Genomic DNA, 17325 nt, shown 5'->3' with positions numbered 1-17325 from the left:
GCTACTCATTTTTCACATTTTCGCTCAATTTATTCCCAGTAACTACTTCACACTTTCCAAAACGGCGGTTTTGCTCTGAATTTTAGGTTAGAATTTAAGTCCCTCTTCTCTCCTCCGGGAATACTTATCAAGGGCTCATGAGATCTCGAATGAGCGGTCAATGCACTTTGTATAACACGGATTAATAAATTATACATATATTTGTAAGGTATTTCATATCCGCGAACCATCTTGATAGTCCATGAGGGCAGGAGTCTGGTTAAGTTGCAGGACGCTACGGGTTTTTAATTCCTTCTCGTCTTTTTCCGGTTTCCTGGGTAGCTGGAAAAGAGATGGAATTAATATTCGGTGGTAATTCAAGGTAGTTCGTGATTGCGGATATGTTTTTTCTCGGCACTCGGGCTATCGGCGAGACTCGGCGGCGTCGGGTCTGGCTGCAGGGTGGAGTCGATAGGTTTGGAGGTTAGGGGGGCCGTAAGCTTGCGCGGTTCGGCCGAGGCTTTTCCGAGCTTTGGTCGATGCCTGGTTAACCTATGAGATCGGTTACAGGGAGGCCTGCTCCCCGATTGGTCGATTCTGTTAGCGACACCCGCCCACGCAACGGCATCACGCAACGAGTCTTCCCCTCCCCTCCTTGCGTCCCCTCCCGTCGTTTCCCCTACCTCCGCGCCGACTCCCCCCTCCGCTTTTTCCGCCGTCAGAAACGAAACATAGGAATAAAAAGGGAACCCGCGGAAACCCAGAGATACCGCGATACTCGATATAAAAACGGACACCGTCAACGCGAGCTCGAAGTGTTTTCTCTGCCGAATTCATATTTTCCAGAACATTCGAACACAGCGGAGGAACATTTCGGGAGGTCTCGGGAAGGAGTCTCAGGGACGGGAAATAAACGCACCACCGGCCGGTACACCAGTCTTCATAATAATCTGATAATATATTTTCGCGTGAATGTATTTACAGGCGCAAATAATAATATTCATTTGTTCATATTTATATTTATATATGTATAGTATGTATAGCTTTTTTTCCGGTGCGGTTAATTGATAAATACAAGAGTTCCTCGTTCTAGCAAGTCTATCTACAGGGAGGGAGGGCTCGAGCTCTCGCCTCGGCGTTTCCTAACGTTTCTTTTATTTCCTTCGCTCCCTCCTCTCCTCGTCCTCGAGCATCCGCGCCGGGCTCTTCGGCACTTCCGGAGTGCGACGTCCCCGAGGACTGGCCGACCTCGAGGCTCGGATTCCGAAGAGATCCCTACGGTAGCTCTACTTAGTCTAAGGGCGCGATCGACGTGCTCGGCCGACATTTTAGAGCCCCTCTTGAGAGGGGAGGACGAGGCGCGGACTTAACCTCTTTTCGGAGGTCCCTCCTCTCGTATTACCCCTAATTAATTCGTAATGCATCGCTTGCGTCCCCGCTCGAAAATATTGCAGGCTCCCAGAGAGCTTGACGTCTAGTTCGCCACCGACACCTCTCCAATCCCACTTAAGGAGACCCAAAAGCGACCAAACGTGCTGGTAATAGACGTCCCGACGTCCGTCTCGGCGAAAGTTCGTTACAGCTCTTAATGACGGTTCCCGATTCGCGTTATCCGAAGGTTCGACTTCATACCAGCGAGCCGAAGGTTCGACTTGATACCAGCGAGCCGAAGGTTCGGCTTGATACCAGCGAGCCGAAGAGCGTGGAGATCCGAGCCACCCTGAAGAACACCTCGAAGACCAGGAAAGCTGGGAGCAGTCGAGGGAAAAGTCCATTCTTCCAGAGAGCCAACGCAAGGAATCGAGCACATTCACTGGAACAGCCAACGAGGTCGGATGTCTTCGACACCCCCTGAAGAGCGCGACGACCCTTAAGGGTGTTCGGATCCAAGGTAACCCTGAAGACGTATTGGCGGTCTCCGTTGGCTCTATCGGCTCGATCGGTCGATCGGACCTCACAAGACCTCGAAGCGGCCCTTCGTGGTCGCCCTGTGGCCGTCGAGGAATCCGTCGCGACCCTCTTCGGGGTCCTCGACCTGGGCTCGGTATCACGCCGGTGAAAAGGGCCTGTGGATCTGAGGGGGCTTCGGGTTCTGCGGAGGCGTCGCCACCCTGATCAGACCTTGGCTCTGGCTTTGACCCTGCGGGGTCTGCTGGGTCGAGGGTGGACTACCCCTCGAAGAGGGCGTGTGCGGACTCGGCACCGCCACCCTGAGGGGTCCGGTCACCGAGAGGTTGGTCGCCACCAGCGGAGGACTGTGCGCGTCCGACAGGCTGTCCGACAGTCGCGAACCTTCGGATATCCTGGAGATTCCCTCGGGAAGCTGGTGCTGGGGGTGCGGATGATGCAGCAGCCCCTCGTGGGGGTGCAACCGCGGCGGGGCCAGCCCCAACGGATCCGGCAACCTGGAACCACATTCGCGGGTTAGAGATGGACTCCATACCCTCCTACGGTGAAGAAAGAAAATCGAACTTTATGAGTCTTCGACAAATAAATATTATTCGAGTCTTTACTCGGACATCGCGTGCTGGTTTTTTTAACGCTCGATATAACAAGGTATAGGAAAATTCCTGGCTGATGGGAACGTAATCGTGATAAATCATACATTCCGTTACACCCTGTATATTTTATAAATATACAAATTTAGGGGAAATGAGTAACAATTTTTCTACTCAGTTTCACAGATTTTGAATATTCCAGTGTATGAAATTTGTATAATTGTGATAAATCTATTCAGGAATTTGGAACGCACGTGAAACATTGCTCTTTTAAGGTGATACGAAAGTGTCATTCAATATATCAAAACGTCGAAATATAAATAAAACTTTTCTCGAATCGTTTGAAACCTCGGCATGTGATTATGAGGGCCCTATGAGAAACGCAATGCTCGTGAAATTTCATTTTACACGAAAAAAAAGAAAATGTGATTTTGGTTCTAGTTTAGGTTAATTAAAAAAATTCTTTTCTTAAAAATGAAATTTCACGAGTTGCGCGTTCTCTCGTAGGGCCTATCCATAATCATGTGTTAAAATTTCAAATGTGCTTCGGTGCACCCTGTTTGGAGAAAAGTTTTATAAATATTTTGACGTTTCATGTATATGTAATGGCCCTTTCATATTACCTTAAGAATATATAATTTTATCAGAATTTTATGTATGAATTTCGTTTTTCTTTTCACCCCCTTGTCCTGGATTTGCGACTCTGGAAAGGGTTCCAGGGCCCTTACGTACCTTGATCCCAGATCACCCCTGGGCCCTACGGCCTGGAACGGACTGGTCTCCGTCAGCCTGAAGATCCCACCCCCCGCGACGTTGGGGTGGTTGTGCTGAGGACTGTGAGGCCCGAACCGAAACCCAGCCGGTGGGAACTTGAAGGCCGTCGCGTGCCCGAACCGGAACTGCGACTGGGTCGGGTCGAATCGGAAGTTCAGGGTGGGTGGAGGAATGGGTCCCAGGGGACCCAACGGCACCGGCGACGGCTGGTGGGTGGCGGGTGGCGAGGAACTCGGCGATGGGGGGGACGTTCCCCCCAAGGAGATGTCCGAGTCCTCGGAATCGCTGCCTCCTGGTCCAGGACTCAGATTGCGGCGGGTGTTTCCGTTTCCGGGACCAGATTGCTGCTGCATTCTGAAAAACGAAACACCTAGTTATTTATGCGAGCTACGAAGAAGTGTTAAATGTATGACTAAATTCCGCCGACTCGACCATGTGCATTAATTGCAGCTTATAGGCGCTTATAAATATTAAGGTTATTTTTAATGCAATTTCATCAGGGTCGGGACCTTCCTTGGGATTTCCCCAACCACGTGGCAAAGTTTCAAACCACTTGGTGCAACCATTTCGGAGAAAAGATGTACAAGCCATTCGACGCCTAGGGGGCGACTTTCGCGTCACCTTAAGCGCGTCCACGATTTATCATCCAGCCATCGCCAGGGCGCGCATTACCGCTGTCGGTACAGTAATTACAGGTATCATCGCGGGGCGGCATTAAGGCAACGCACTGTGGCGGCCGTAATCTAATTCCGCCCTGGAAGCGAAGAGTCAAGTAGAGAAAATTCCCGGCTAATCGAGTCGACCCTGAAGAGGGGACCACATCCCGAAGGACTCAGGCCCTGCAGACCCTCCTTAAGGACTCCTTCCCGGGCACGACTCCGCGTCCGTTCCCATTTGCGCAACGAGTGGCGTGCTCGCGACATCGTGTCATTTCCTGTCATTAAGAGACGCACTCGGGGCCTGTACACACCTTGTTTTCTCAAGTTGGGCCGCAGAACCGCGAGTAAGCGGACGCGACGCGCGTCGTCGAGTCGCCTCCCATTCGGCGCACAAAATGGAGTAAATCCTCCCACGAGATTACGCGTATTCGCGTTCCTGACGAGCCACTCGTATGTATATCTCCGTAATTATTCCCGTTTAATTTTTCCTCGTTTAATACTTTTCTTAGGGTTTGGTCCAGAGAGACGGAGCTTGTCCGGGATACGATGAGGAGGAGACGCGAGGCGGGAAGGGGACTTTTTCCAGGAAAGAGGTCCTCGAGATCGGCGCGGATTAGAGGAGGCACATCCGAAGATTCGTCATTACACCTCGACGCGAGCTAAAAGCCCGGCGGGGCCCCACCTTCCCTAAAAGCCCCGTACTTAAAGTCCGAGCCCCTAAGCCGCCTCGTCGAGAGGGCCGTCGGCGCCTTTTCCGTGGAAACGACCGTTCCGCGCCCGAGGACCCATTTGCCGGTTCCGTTTCCATTGTTTAGCCCGGCAGCCCGGAGCGTTTACACAGACCGGAAGCGATATAAATCGCGAGCGCCCGTCCGCGCCTCGGAGGCCTTAAAAGCTCTCCCGGATCGATGAGCGTCGCGACGTAGACGGAGACGTCGCCGAGATATGTTGTCCTTGCTAATTGAGTCGCCTCCACGTTACCGGGGCAACCCCTCGCCGACGGTTCCCGGAACTCTGGATCTATTTCGGAACATGCTCCGTGAAGCGAGATCGAGTTCTCCGGAATCGCAAATGGCGGATATCGTTTACACGGTGCGAGTCTCTTTACGTCGCATCTCGTTGTAAATATTTTTCTTATTAATTCAATGAATAATCATTTTAGACATTGTCACAGGTTTAACTGTAACGTGTAAACGGTATGAGAGATCTCGCCTTAATTCTCCATATTATTAGGTCGTTTATTGCAAAACTGTGGATTTTATTGTTAGACATGCAAAAACCCACGGGTTTGTGTTAAACAACCCGGTGTAAATCGTTGCGAGTCGTCGTTAAGTGTGTAGTCACCCTAAGGAATTTATCCGTCGATTTACCTTTCGGCGGCGCAGGAGACTCGCGGGCGCCGGTAGGCCGGAACGTGTGTACGAAGTGCTCCATTACCGGGATAACTTACCGCGTTTGCGGAGTCCTGCGAACAGGTCCCTCGAGTGCACTCGCGCGCGTGCGCGTGTATACCCGTCTGTCTCCGTTTCGAAGGAAATAAGGCGAGCCTCGCGAAGGATGAAACGAAAGTGCCGCGCGAAGGTCGACGCGCGGCGAGCAAGATGGCGGCCCCTGGTCCGCCATCTTGGAGAGGACTAAACCGCGGGATATTAATTCCGAGTTGTCTTTGGAGGAAGTGTATTAGAGTGTAGGTGCGTGGAAGAGCTCGCATGGATGTGGGTAAATGAAAAAGACGTCGAGATAAACGAAAATACGGGCCAGAAGAAGGCTGAGCATAACGAGGCCGGTGGCTTTCGGTGCTCGCCCGTACCGAGAGCGGCGACGCCGTAATCGAAGCCGCCTCCAGCCTCCGGACGGCCGACGCGTTTTAATTATGCGCGTCCTGCCTTTGTTTGGTCCTTTCTCGCCTGCAGATGGCGACGCGAGTGGCGGGCTCGTTGGCCTCCCGAATGTCTCATTATGTGCAGAGAACGGTGGACGACGACTTCACTGAGGTTCGGTTCCACCAGACGGGGACCCGAGCAACCTAACCTCCGCTCTGACGCGACGGCTACCGTAAACCAAGATGGCGGACGACCGACCCACGTTCAAAACACGGTTCTTACTCGATTACCGAAATTAAGAACCGTTACATGCGTTTGGTATTGCAGTGGACGACCACATGGGAACGCGGTGACAAATAACACGCCAGATGACGAATTTACTGCACTGAGAAAAGAAACATTCATTGAGCCAAAGAAAAATATTTCTTAGAACAGTACCGAGGAAATCTTTCGTTAATTCCAAGAATAATTGTTTCACTCGAACAAATTGTCATAATTCCGAATGAATGTTGTATCCAAATCATTTGAGTTTATTTTAGTCTAATAAAGCGCTCTTTGAATTGGCAAAATATTTCTTTGGTTCAATTTCTCCTCGGGGTATGTTAGACGTTGGGTCCTGGGGGAAAAGGCAGGACTTTAATCCTTTCCGCGCACGGCAAACTCGGGACTCGAAAGTCTGCACGAGCGGCCACAGGTGGCGGGCTGGTAATTAAAAAAAAATTCATCAGTGGCGGGAAAGTATCAGGTGCAAAGGAGGACCCGGGAGGACGAGCGGCGTGTATTTACGCGCGATGACGAATCGCTTTCGGATTCCCGCGGCGAAGAAACGCTCGGCGGAGCGCGGCGCGCGTGTCACGGCTTCCACCGTGTCCGGTGGTATCGTTTCGTAACGTCGCCTTATTCGTCGTCCACGGCGCCATATTCCACCTCGTCGAGCGTATTTTCGTGAAGAATGAAAACCATTCCAGTACCAGCGCCGCCGAATGCGCGGACTCGTAGATATCCCTCGTAATGAATAAATATAAAAAATAATTAATTCCCCAAATACGGCGATCCAGGGATGAATATCATCTATCGCGTTCACCGAAGATCGATCGATATTCGATCCTGCGATTCTAGGATTTATAAGCGAGGGATAATTCGGAAGTTTAATTAGGAAATAATGCGAGGGGGTCCACGGCATCCCTTTCGCCCTCGATCCTTCCCCTGCTTTCTTTGCCGAGATCCAGCGGTCGATCCACGTCAGATCCCGATCGGCGTGGAAGGATATCATTTTAACAGAATCTGCCCCGTGTCACGGGACACCATAGACTCGTACTCGTCCCCCATAGATTTCGTAAGGCGCGCCACCGGCCCCCGGCCGCGGTCCTTCCCCGTACCATGCTAAATACCCGATGCACAATGGGGTATATATCGTCCGAAAATCTGAGCCCTTGCAGGGCCCACAAAAGGAAACTCGATACTCGACCGGAGCAGCATGTGAACAGGGCGCGCGATTCGAAACGGGCCTTCTCTCTCTCATGGATCTCTCTCCCCGCGCCGCCCTTATTCCGACCTTTTTTCCAGTTCCTCTTAATAGCCGCTAATAGAGACGTTAAAGCGATACGGCCCCTCTCGCGACTTGCCCGATGCTCGGTTCGCCTCCACGAGGCGACGACCTAACCTAGAAATCGCACGCGCGTAGAGGGCTCCCTTAAACCGACGCCAACAGGGATCAATCGACGAAAGTGTATACGAGTAATGTTCGATACTTTCATTTCGATACCAAGCACTTTTGGCATCGATACTCTCGGCTCGATCGATAAAAATTACTCTTGCGCTCGTTATGTTATGCGAACAACCTAACCTAGAAATCCCAAACGTATAGGGCGCTCTCTTTGCTCGCTTCGCAAGCGACCTAACCTGAAAATCGCATTCCCTAGGCAAGGCACGCAGTAAACACCCATGCCGAAGTACTTATTCCGCCACATAAAGCACTTAATGCAACAAATACTTCCCCTGTACCTAGGTATACACGAATATATAGATGCGTAAAGTGCTTCTCGAAGCATTTGCTGCGTGCTTACCGTGTGCCTCTTCGATGTGTAAATTTAAACTGCTAATTTCCCTTGTTACAGATACGAGGATGCCTTTGTACAACGTTAAAAGAATTCATGAAATTCATACACTTTTAGTACACAAGGTGGCTTTAAAATTATTAATTTGATGCCTTAATAGTGAATTGGTATACATTTAATATAAAATTCGAAGTAAATTTACAATTTTATAACACCGTGTTGTTATTATGTGTACTCATCAACCCAAATTGATAACATATATTATAGATTTATTACACGTATGCACTAAATTTATAATATATGTTGGATATTTTGTTTGAAAATATGTTATAAAATTATGTAATGGTTTTTTTAACGGTGTAGGAAAAAATCCAGAGATCGTCTTAGCGGTTCCAAGGGAAGAGGATATCGGTGCCGATGCGTCGTGGGGATAAGGCTTAAAACAAAGGCCTGGGCTCTCTCCGCTCGGACGCTGGTGCATTAAAGGAATCGGCAACGTCCGCCGAGAAGGAACTCCGCGAGCGACAGGTAGTCCATGATTTGCAAGATCTTATCCGACCCCGCCGCGGTGGAAGCCGTTTTCGAAGGCGTGCAATATGGCGTCGGCGGCCTCGCCGGGCAAATGTTTGCCAGGGACCGCGAAAAAGGAGAGCCGCCATTATCGGCCGTCTCCGCTCGGATCTCCGTGAATTTCGATATGTTTGAGGATTTTAAGTGCCTCGGCCTCGGAAAACGATACCGCCGCTGCCGTGCACTTTGAGATCGGGAAACGTCGGAATGGAGATTCTAAAGGGGAGGCCTGTGAGGGTTTTCGATAGAAATCCGAACACCGGGAAATTCCGGTGACCTGGATCGCCAGGTCGGATAAAAGGTCGCCAGAGAGGTTAGGATTCGATCCCGGTTAACCCCCTGTAACTCAATATTTTTTAAAGCCAAAAAACAAATATACCCTTAATGCGCAAATATTAACCTTTCTACGTTCCCGTAATAAATTTAGAATTTTTCTAAACTTTAGTAAATTCAAATGTTCATAGACTTACAGTTTACCGACAAATTCCTTGGATACGAAGGAGTGGTAGGAAAATGAGATGCTATAATTAAGATTTGCCGGGAAAAGGACGTATGAAAGAATGGCGATTTAAGGATATGAGATTTCAAAGTCGGTGTTTGGATTGGATCGTGGTATAACTAATTGGAGTAACCTCGAAATCTTGGAGGATCTAACCTACATGGTTGATCGGTGTTTGCGGTTCATATAAGAGTCTTATCGCTTTGACGATCGCGTTACCAAAAATCGGGTACGCTTTTAATCGCACCCGCGCGACACCGATCTTTCGATTCGGCAAAAAGTTACTAGCCTAAGTGTCGGTCCCCAGGCACTTGAACTGGTTCTCGTCGAGGAAAAAACGAAGGAAAGACCGATTAAAGTCTTGGTTTCAGAAGTGGCCTCGAATTAAGACCGCAAAAGTCGGCCGAGTGGAGGCTGAAGTATCCAGGCGTGGTGACCAATATCAGCCACCTCGACCGATCGGATACTTTGGCCGGATTAATGTCTCCCCGATGATCGATTAGTCGGGACAATGGCTACCTTTGTCTCGTGTGTTAACATCTCTCATTAGACCCGGTACGACGCCCTTGATAAAAAGCTGTAACTCCGCGTGGAAGCGAGTCGATCGGTGCTGGATCTACCAATCATCGCTTCTGGCTCGCCTAAACAATGACTACTCGTAAATGACGCAGAATTAACGGAGATAAGTATTACCTGATCCTGCAACTCTTACGAGACACTTGATCTACTATTTATCGAGAAGTATCGATGACGAGGAATGATTGGAAGAAGAAGAAGAAGAAGAAATAAAGAGAATAAGTGTCTCTTCCGTTTCTATGGAATATTCCACTTTCCCCATGGTGTTAAGCATTTCTATTAACGACTAATGCATCGTTTTTCTTTTCTCTTAGTGCTCAAGGTATTTCCAGGGTTCCTTGTTAAGGCCCCTTGAAGACTCCGGGATTCTTCATCGGCATCAGACCTGGACCTCGTGGCATGGCCGAAGAGGGCAGACAAACGTTTTTCTACAAGCGCTAGACATCTCGAGTGTTTGCTCGGGCGACCTTAAGATGGCGGCGTACCTTGGCCCTCGGCCCCGCCGTGGGAAAACTCCGGAAGATTAAATCCTTGCCAGGAACCGGGAGGACCACCTCGAGGATCTCCTCTAGGAGACTAATCCCGTTGTCTCAGGCTCTGTCTGCCTCCGGAATCGTCGCACCGACCGTAAAATTGGCCTCGCAGCATCCTTGTCCCACTTCTGGAGATCCTTCCTCCTTGTCCAGCGGGACGCGGAATCCTTGCAGAAACTCTCGGTCGGCCCGGTTATGCACCGGTTATGCACCGGACCGGGATAAACGGGGATAATTAGATTTCGGTTTTAGGTGCGTGTTCGAGGACCCCTCGGCAACGAGAAGGAAAAATTCTTCCCTCCACGTCCTTTCGGAGGATCGTCATCAGCTGATGGCTTAATGGCGCGAGAAGCTTCCTCCAACCACTGGACGAAGTAAAATCGAATCGTCTAATCCTCCTCTGAGCATGGACATTTAATTCCAAGCCACAAAAGTGCAAGGTCCTTATTTCGTGCAGGAGGTTTTAAAGTGCATCATGATCGCCGACTTGGATTTCTACCATTACAATCTTCTATAAGCCACTATAACCCACTATAAGAAGAAGATGAAGAAGATGAGACTTCATCAGGGATGCGATCAGTTGAGGTGCGATTTAAGGACCCTCGATAAGAGCGACAGGACCGTTTGATACCACTGACGTGGTGTTTCAGGGGATCAGCTGATCGGATGAAAGCGTTCCTGCGTAGGCCCATTCTCTGCCATCAACAGAGCACCAGCCAGGGACCGGAATGGAATTCAGAAATCAGTTTGTAAATAATTAATGTGTAATCAGACTCCGTTTGGGAGCCGAGAGGCCCGGCTCGAGGACCCTGGGGCGCTACCAAAGCTGCGCAAGGACCAAGGGTGTTTGTCAGCAAACACTGTCAAGGCACTCCTCGGCAGATCCCGCGTCGGTGCGTGGGCTCACTTTTGTAAGCGACGTGAGACTTTAGATGGGGTGAACCATGGAGATATCGAGGGAGGCACCCCACCGGGGATGTTAGGGCGGGACGTTTGGCCAAGATTACGAGGGGAAGTGTTTCGGAAAAAGTGCCACCGAGGACGAATTGACTCCCTTGCAATTCTCACTTCCAACGAATTTCCTGCTTTTAAGGAAACCCGAGGAGAAATTAACGAGCATAGGTTTCAACAATTAGCGTACCAAGACAGTCCGGTCAAAATGGCCGAAAACCACGACCGGCAGCATAATGGTCGACTAAGCGTGAACGCAACGTCTCGCTTTCTCATAATCCGATTTGAGACGAGATGAGAAGGGTTTCCTCTCTCTCCTTTTCGAATCGTATCGATTCGACCGCGTTTTCGCGGCGACCTGGTGGGGACCTTGAATGAGCGCGAATGAATGAGCTAGTGGTTGATTAAGAGTAACCGATGGAGGCCATTTTGACTTTTGCGGTCTTTTTAAGGGGTTAAGGGTCACAGCGACGAAATATTCGAAGCCAATGCAGTCCACGTCCCCTACGATCTTGGCGTCGGCCTAGTCGTTGATGGGGAGACTCAATGGGTCCTCGGATCGAGACACGCGCCGTCGTTTAGCGGCCTCGTCGACTTCGAGAGTACTCGAATCGATTCGGTACTCGTGCCGCACTTTCGGCCAAATTAAATTTCACTCCAGAAACGCGACCTAACCTAGCCCTTGTTGAGGAAATTTTATCCTACGTCCGGCGACCACAAAGGTGGCCAAAAATAATATAAAACTCTTTTTCGCACACCGTTGATTAAGAGGTTAATTTTGCGACGCGTAGCGGAAGAGGCTACACCTGGCGATGCCTCTTTTGGGTCCGAAAACCGACCAGTAGAAACACAGGGGCCTCCTCCGTCGTCGCAGCGGGCGAAGTCGCTGAGGGGAAGAATGGCGGAATGCTTCGTTCACACTCGGTTCGGTCAATTAACCATTTTCAGGGAAAAAATCCGCCGGCCAAATTCTGCGCGACAGCCCGTGAAGTCCGCGGCTCGTGTTCACCTCGGGGGCCACCTATGTACACATACGAGTGTGTATTAAAAAAATGACGCAAAATGCGTACGTGTGCGTTTATATACGCGTATGGGAAAAAAAGGGAGAAGGATACATCGGAGGACAGTGAAGGCGAGAGAGGAGGGAAGAGGAGCAGCGAGATAGGCAAAAGGAGAAAGAAGGAAAAATACTACGTGGGGGGGAAGAAAAAGGAGAAAAACCGTAGGCCGGCCATTGAGGGAACGCTGTATCGTTTTTCAAAGAGTCCCGTTTCCTTCTTTCCCCCTCTCTCCCGGGGGCAGAGGGATTCCTCCTTTTTTCGGTCGTTCTCCGCGAAAAGGACGGAACGGTGTAAGATTTCATACACGAGAGACGAGATTGGCTGGCCTTAAGCCGTCGCAAATTACCCCTTAAGCCTTTTAGAGGCCGCGTCTGTGTTCGCGGGGTGTGCCCCGTTATTATTTTGTTGCTCGGTAATATTCTAAACCCCTATAGGGCTTTACGGGCACGATCCAAAGGGAACCTTCGGGGCTGCTACTCCGACGAGCTTCCGTCGCTAATGCGGCCGGCCAACATGGCGGGCCGCGGCGCAAACTTGGCCCTGAATTTCCGCAAAACTGTTCTCTGGACCCTCCGAGGCTACTCCAGCTCCCCCTTCGGTAGATATCAAAAATTGAAGACGTTCTTGCCCCGTTCTTTAAAATGCTAATACGCCCGATACCGATTCTCTACTTATAGAAAGCTGACGTCGAGAAGTGTCATCAAACGCGCCCAAAATCAAATAATTCGGAAGAGTTTCGAACCAAGTACACTTGATACACCGAGTCTACAAGTTCGTGTAAAATTGAATTTACAGTGAATTCTCCTTGCGGGTACTTGCTTGTTTATCTAAAATTGTCAGGAAAGTGGTGAGAAGCAATTAACAGTACCGAAGAACCCATTGTTAATTAATAATTATTACCTAATTCCAGGAAAAGAAATCACTGAACCTGTACAAATTTGTCCGCGGATTTACGGTACGAGCGAATACAAACACATCCTCTTTACGAGGCAGCCGGCATCAAAAGGCCAAGATGCAAGCTCCGAGGAGGCGGGGGCGAAAAATTTAAATTTAACGCAATTCCGGCCGATTATCGTACCCCCTGCCTCGCGATACAACCCTTACCCACCCGCCCCTTGATTGGCTTACATTGTCGATGCTTAACTGTGTCATGCACCAGCGATTCTACTGGGGGATATCATTGCCCGATAGGGTAGCGTTTCATGCCCCGAATCTGCACGCTCCGAGGCCTAAACGAGAAATTCTAGGCCTCGCTTTCCGACTCGCCGGCCACGAAAAGGCGCGACCCAATTATCATGCGCCCTTTTTGCGAGGCGACAAATTTCTCGAGACTCGAGTCAATAGCTTCCCTCTAAACGTCGGCATCGCGCCGAGTCACGGGTTTCATACCTGCATGGAAATTGCGATTAAAAGCATAGCATTGGTCGCTGAAAGGAAATTAAACGCCCGGTGGGGGGATGGTTGGAGTAAAGAGACCGCAGCGCTCACAACCAGCTAGGGCGCCGTGAACTTGTGCGAGACGCAGCCGCGTCTCTCGATCCACGAAGCGTAGTTATCTACTTTACTGTCGTGTAACCGCATTTACGTCACAGGGGTATAAATAATAACCAGAAACCGCGGCAAAGTCCGCACTGGCTCTTTTTCCTCGGCCAAATAATCAGATATGAACTATACATCGGAGCCGCGCCGTAATTTACAGCTCTTTCATTAACCATGTGATTATCGCGAGAGCGGTCGCGTTGGCATCGTAACTTGCAATTAACAGCATTTACGATACTGCTCACCGCGGAGGAAACGAGGGGGATTGGGCCGGTTCGAAAAAGGGGAAGATTTTCCGGAATTGCGTGGTAAAAAAGCCTCGGTGAAATTTCGAGAGTATAGCGAAATCCCATTAATCGCCCTTCGACGCGCGCAGGTTGTAGCGCGGCTTAACGAGAATGAGTTTTGCACGGAGTCATTCGACACCCCGTTAAAGGAGTACATGGTGCCCGGGTAATACCCGGTATGTACCGGATAAACGTACGTGCAGGATCATGAAGATACCATCTCATTCAAGGATCAGGATCGGGACCGCAGTGTTGCGTTACACCACGAGCTACGGTTATGCGTCGACCTACGGGGTGTCTTAGAGCCAAGGAAGACGAGTCGGTCCCGTTATGAATTTATATCGAAAATATGAATAATTACGTATCACTATCAACTACCAAGCCAAACCACGCCCTGCCCTTCACACGTTGAAAAAATGCTTAAATTCGACCAGTGCAAGGAAATCGTAAATTAAAAGAACATCGTAGACTCAAAAGAATGTCCCACATCTGACAATAAGTAGTGTGGAATTTTCATGTTAAATTCCATCATCAAGTTAAAAAATCCCGGATTAGATTTTCACAGGCTTGAGGGAGTTTCTTAAGTTCGAAGGAAATTGCCTGCTGTATTTTTTTACGTGTCTAGAACTTTCATTTCGGAGTCGTGGAGAAATGGGGCCGAAGTAGAGGAAGGGATTGGTATCGATATTAATTTTTCGGGCGACGATAAATAATCGGGGGCACGCAATCGACACCCCCGAAAGGAGAGTCGGGTTCCCCGAGGGCGCGTATCGCGCGTAAACGCCTCGGCCGTAAGATTTACTACGTCTGATTAAGCAATTAAACCGCGCCGCGGTCTTTGCGGCGTTTTTGCGCCGGTCCAGAAGCCGCTCGGTTTCTCGTTATACGTCCTCCGAGGCCGGGCCGGACATGAAGCCTGTCGGGTCGTCTCTCTCTCCCCAGAGGAGCGGTCTCGCTCGCTCTCGCGGGCTCGATCCACCTCGGAAACCTCGTCATGGTATACCCCGTTAATTGTCGCTAGTCTTCGGCAAGACCGAATTCCAGGTTGTTAGCCTAACGATTGCCGGGGAACGAGGTAACGGGTTAATTCCACGGCTAATAACGCGGCCACACGCCGAGCGCGCTCGACTTTCGGCGCTCTCGATTTTTGGCGCAAGTATTTTCGTGAAAGGGCCAAAACAAATGAAAATACGTAAATATCGGTATAGATGTGACAAGCTGAGATCGTGAATTTCAATCGACACAGGTAAAGAAATAACATGATAATACGACATACTTTGAAGTACACCCCTGTCTCTACTCCTTCCGCCGGCCAGACGCCATCTTGGAAATCTTAGATACGAGAACTTATAGAGCTTACGTTGCCCGTGAATGAGATTTATTCTATGGGCGGAGCTGAATTCGAATTTTCGATCGGAGATTTTGATTAAGGAGATAATTGCGAGAACGGGGGTAGTCGATTGTAGTGTTAATTAAGGGTGGGCAAGACGGCTCCGCGGAATCGAATCGAAAGGAAAACGCAGAAAGGGGCGGCGGAAATCGAGTAGACGCGAAAGAATTCGTTTAGCTAATTTTATATCGACGGCGACTGCCCCCCGCGGCGCCGGTTGTTGATTCATTTTATTAATTTTTCCCCATTCCCCGCGAGATAATCCGATCGCCAGCGTCTCGAAGGAGCCACCCTCGTTTTTGTCGGCCCGGGGAAATTAAACAGTCGCTCCACTGTCCTTCGTCCTGAAACTCCTCCCTACGCGAAGAACCTTTTAAAAAAGCGGGCTCACTTTCTCCATCGGGGAAAATTCCTGAAAGTCTAAATAGTTTAGGAATAAAATGCGTTTTCGTCACAGGATGGGGTGGCGTTTGGACACCGTGGGGAGTATCGAAAAAGGACCTCGAGGGGACACCTCGTCGACTTTCGAAGGATGGGGTCTCACTTCGGAAACCTGGAAGCCGAGAACGGTGGCCAGGGTGGAAAAATTAAACGATTCTCCATCCCGAGGGAAGGCCGAATCAATTTCTGACGTCCCGCGGCCCGTGTAAACCAATTTCAGGCAATTTCGCGTCAAGAATAGCCTCTTCAACAATGAATTGACCTCCGGAGGACCGTTCCAATCCTAGCTGCCCCGGATAATACCACTCTAGGAGACCCCGACCGGCGATTCTTGCCGGGAATCGGTTCGAATTCTCGCCAGGAGTGGCCAGGATTTCCAGGAATCGTGACACCGTTCCCGGCTAACTGATTCCTGGACAATCGGCGCACCCTCCGTCAATACCGTGAAAAAATTCTCAAAAATCTTGCATTTTGATGAAGAAAAGTCGAAAGAAGGTCCTTCGACATTTAGGAAAGAAGTGTTCAATAAAAAAAACCCCTTCAATGTATATGAAAAATCCCATAAACTTGTCCAAGTCGCTGCCGCGTCTTCTGATCGTAAAACTCGGCAGAGTTTCGCGCCAAATACAAACACACTTGTTTGGATATGGTACATTTATAAGAATTAATATCTATGTATGTAAGTCGTTCATGGTTCACGATTGATCTAATCACGATAATTCGATATAAGGTAGAATAAAACGGTATTTAAGGCAGAATTGGCGAGAGGGAGTCCTAGAGATCCTCTTCGGCTTTCGAAGTCTATCGAGGAGCAGTTCGGCCCTCGTAAGTGGATTTTCAGGGAACGTAAAGTCGAATCCTTTGAGGGTCGCGTAATGAGTTCGGAGCGCGTGCCCCGAAGGACTTAGCTCCGAGCGAAACTGCGACTCCATATAATTACACCATAGCGAATGAGATCAGCTTACTAGAGGAATCGTCCTTTATTTTATACTACGGGGAGGAAATTATTTTTACAGGGAATTACGAGGCGATAGCGCGTCGATATCGACTCCGAAGACGGGATCGCCATCCCCGGAAAGCACCCCGCGGGATCGAGGGTCCTCCTGCAGACTTATTACGAAAACAGCGTGGCTTTATTAAATTTGACACTTCAAGAACTCGGAACATTGAAAAGGGACCGACTATATCAACTCGGGGCTCCCCTAGCTATCCTGTCGAGGTCGGTGTGCGACTCCCAAGGGAGGCCAGGGATTCGTTAATTTCACTCCGGAGCCGCGGATACATTCGCCGTGAAAATACTCGACGAATCGAATTCTCAGAAGAAGATCCCCCGAGATCGTCGGGATCAACAACGGCGATCGCATTATAGGTGCGCGGGAAAGTCAGAAAAAAATTATGAGAAATGCAGAGACGGTCAGGGATTCTTTGATTCCATTTCGGAGTCGCGGATACGTTCGTCGTGAAAATACTCCATGAATCGAATTCTCCGAAAAAAAAAAATAATACCCCGGGATCGTGGATACAATACGCCGATCGCGTTATAGATGCGCGGAAAGGTGAGAAAAAATTATGAGAAACGCAGCACTCGAGTCAAATGGGTTTTCGGTGTAAAAAACTCAGCTCAAAATGGCAAAAAGAGGTCGAAATGGTGGACGTTTCTCTTTAGCGCCACCTGCTCCTCGTTATTA

The 17325-nt window shown here is 49.6% G+C and overlaps 1 protein-coding gene across 2 annotated transcripts in view; it reads right to left on the bottom strand.

Annotated features, from left to right (window-relative positions):
* Positions 1–918: 918 nt before the first annotated feature.
* The window catches only part of LOC105698219 (homeobox protein SIX6), a 37621-nt gene continuing 21214 nt past the window's right edge, over positions 919–17325 (bottom strand). The window contains exons 2-3 of one of the 2 annotated variants that reach the window (XM_012422272.1): positions 3210–3605; positions 919–2426 (exon numbers count right to left, since the gene is read on the bottom strand). In XM_012422272.1, the coding sequence (XP_012277695.1) occupies positions 2027–2426; positions 3210–3605 (796 nt within the window). In that variant the 3' untranslated portion in view covers positions 919–2026. The remainder of the gene's footprint in view (positions 2427–3209; positions 3606–17325) is intronic. The other variant, XM_012422273.1, reaches the window with a different exon arrangement.

The sequence above is a fragment of the Orussus abietinus genome, unplaced genomic scaffold (genome assembly GCF_000612105.2).
Source record: "Orussus abietinus isolate OABI.00-Male unplaced genomic scaffold, Oabi_2.0 scaffold1, whole genome shotgun sequence".
Classification (NCBI taxonomy): domain Eukaryota; kingdom Metazoa; phylum Arthropoda; class Insecta; order Hymenoptera; family Orussidae; genus Orussus; species Orussus abietinus.
The sequence above is the reverse complement of the archived record's forward strand: the minus strand, read 5'-3'. Positions and strand labels throughout refer to the sequence as shown.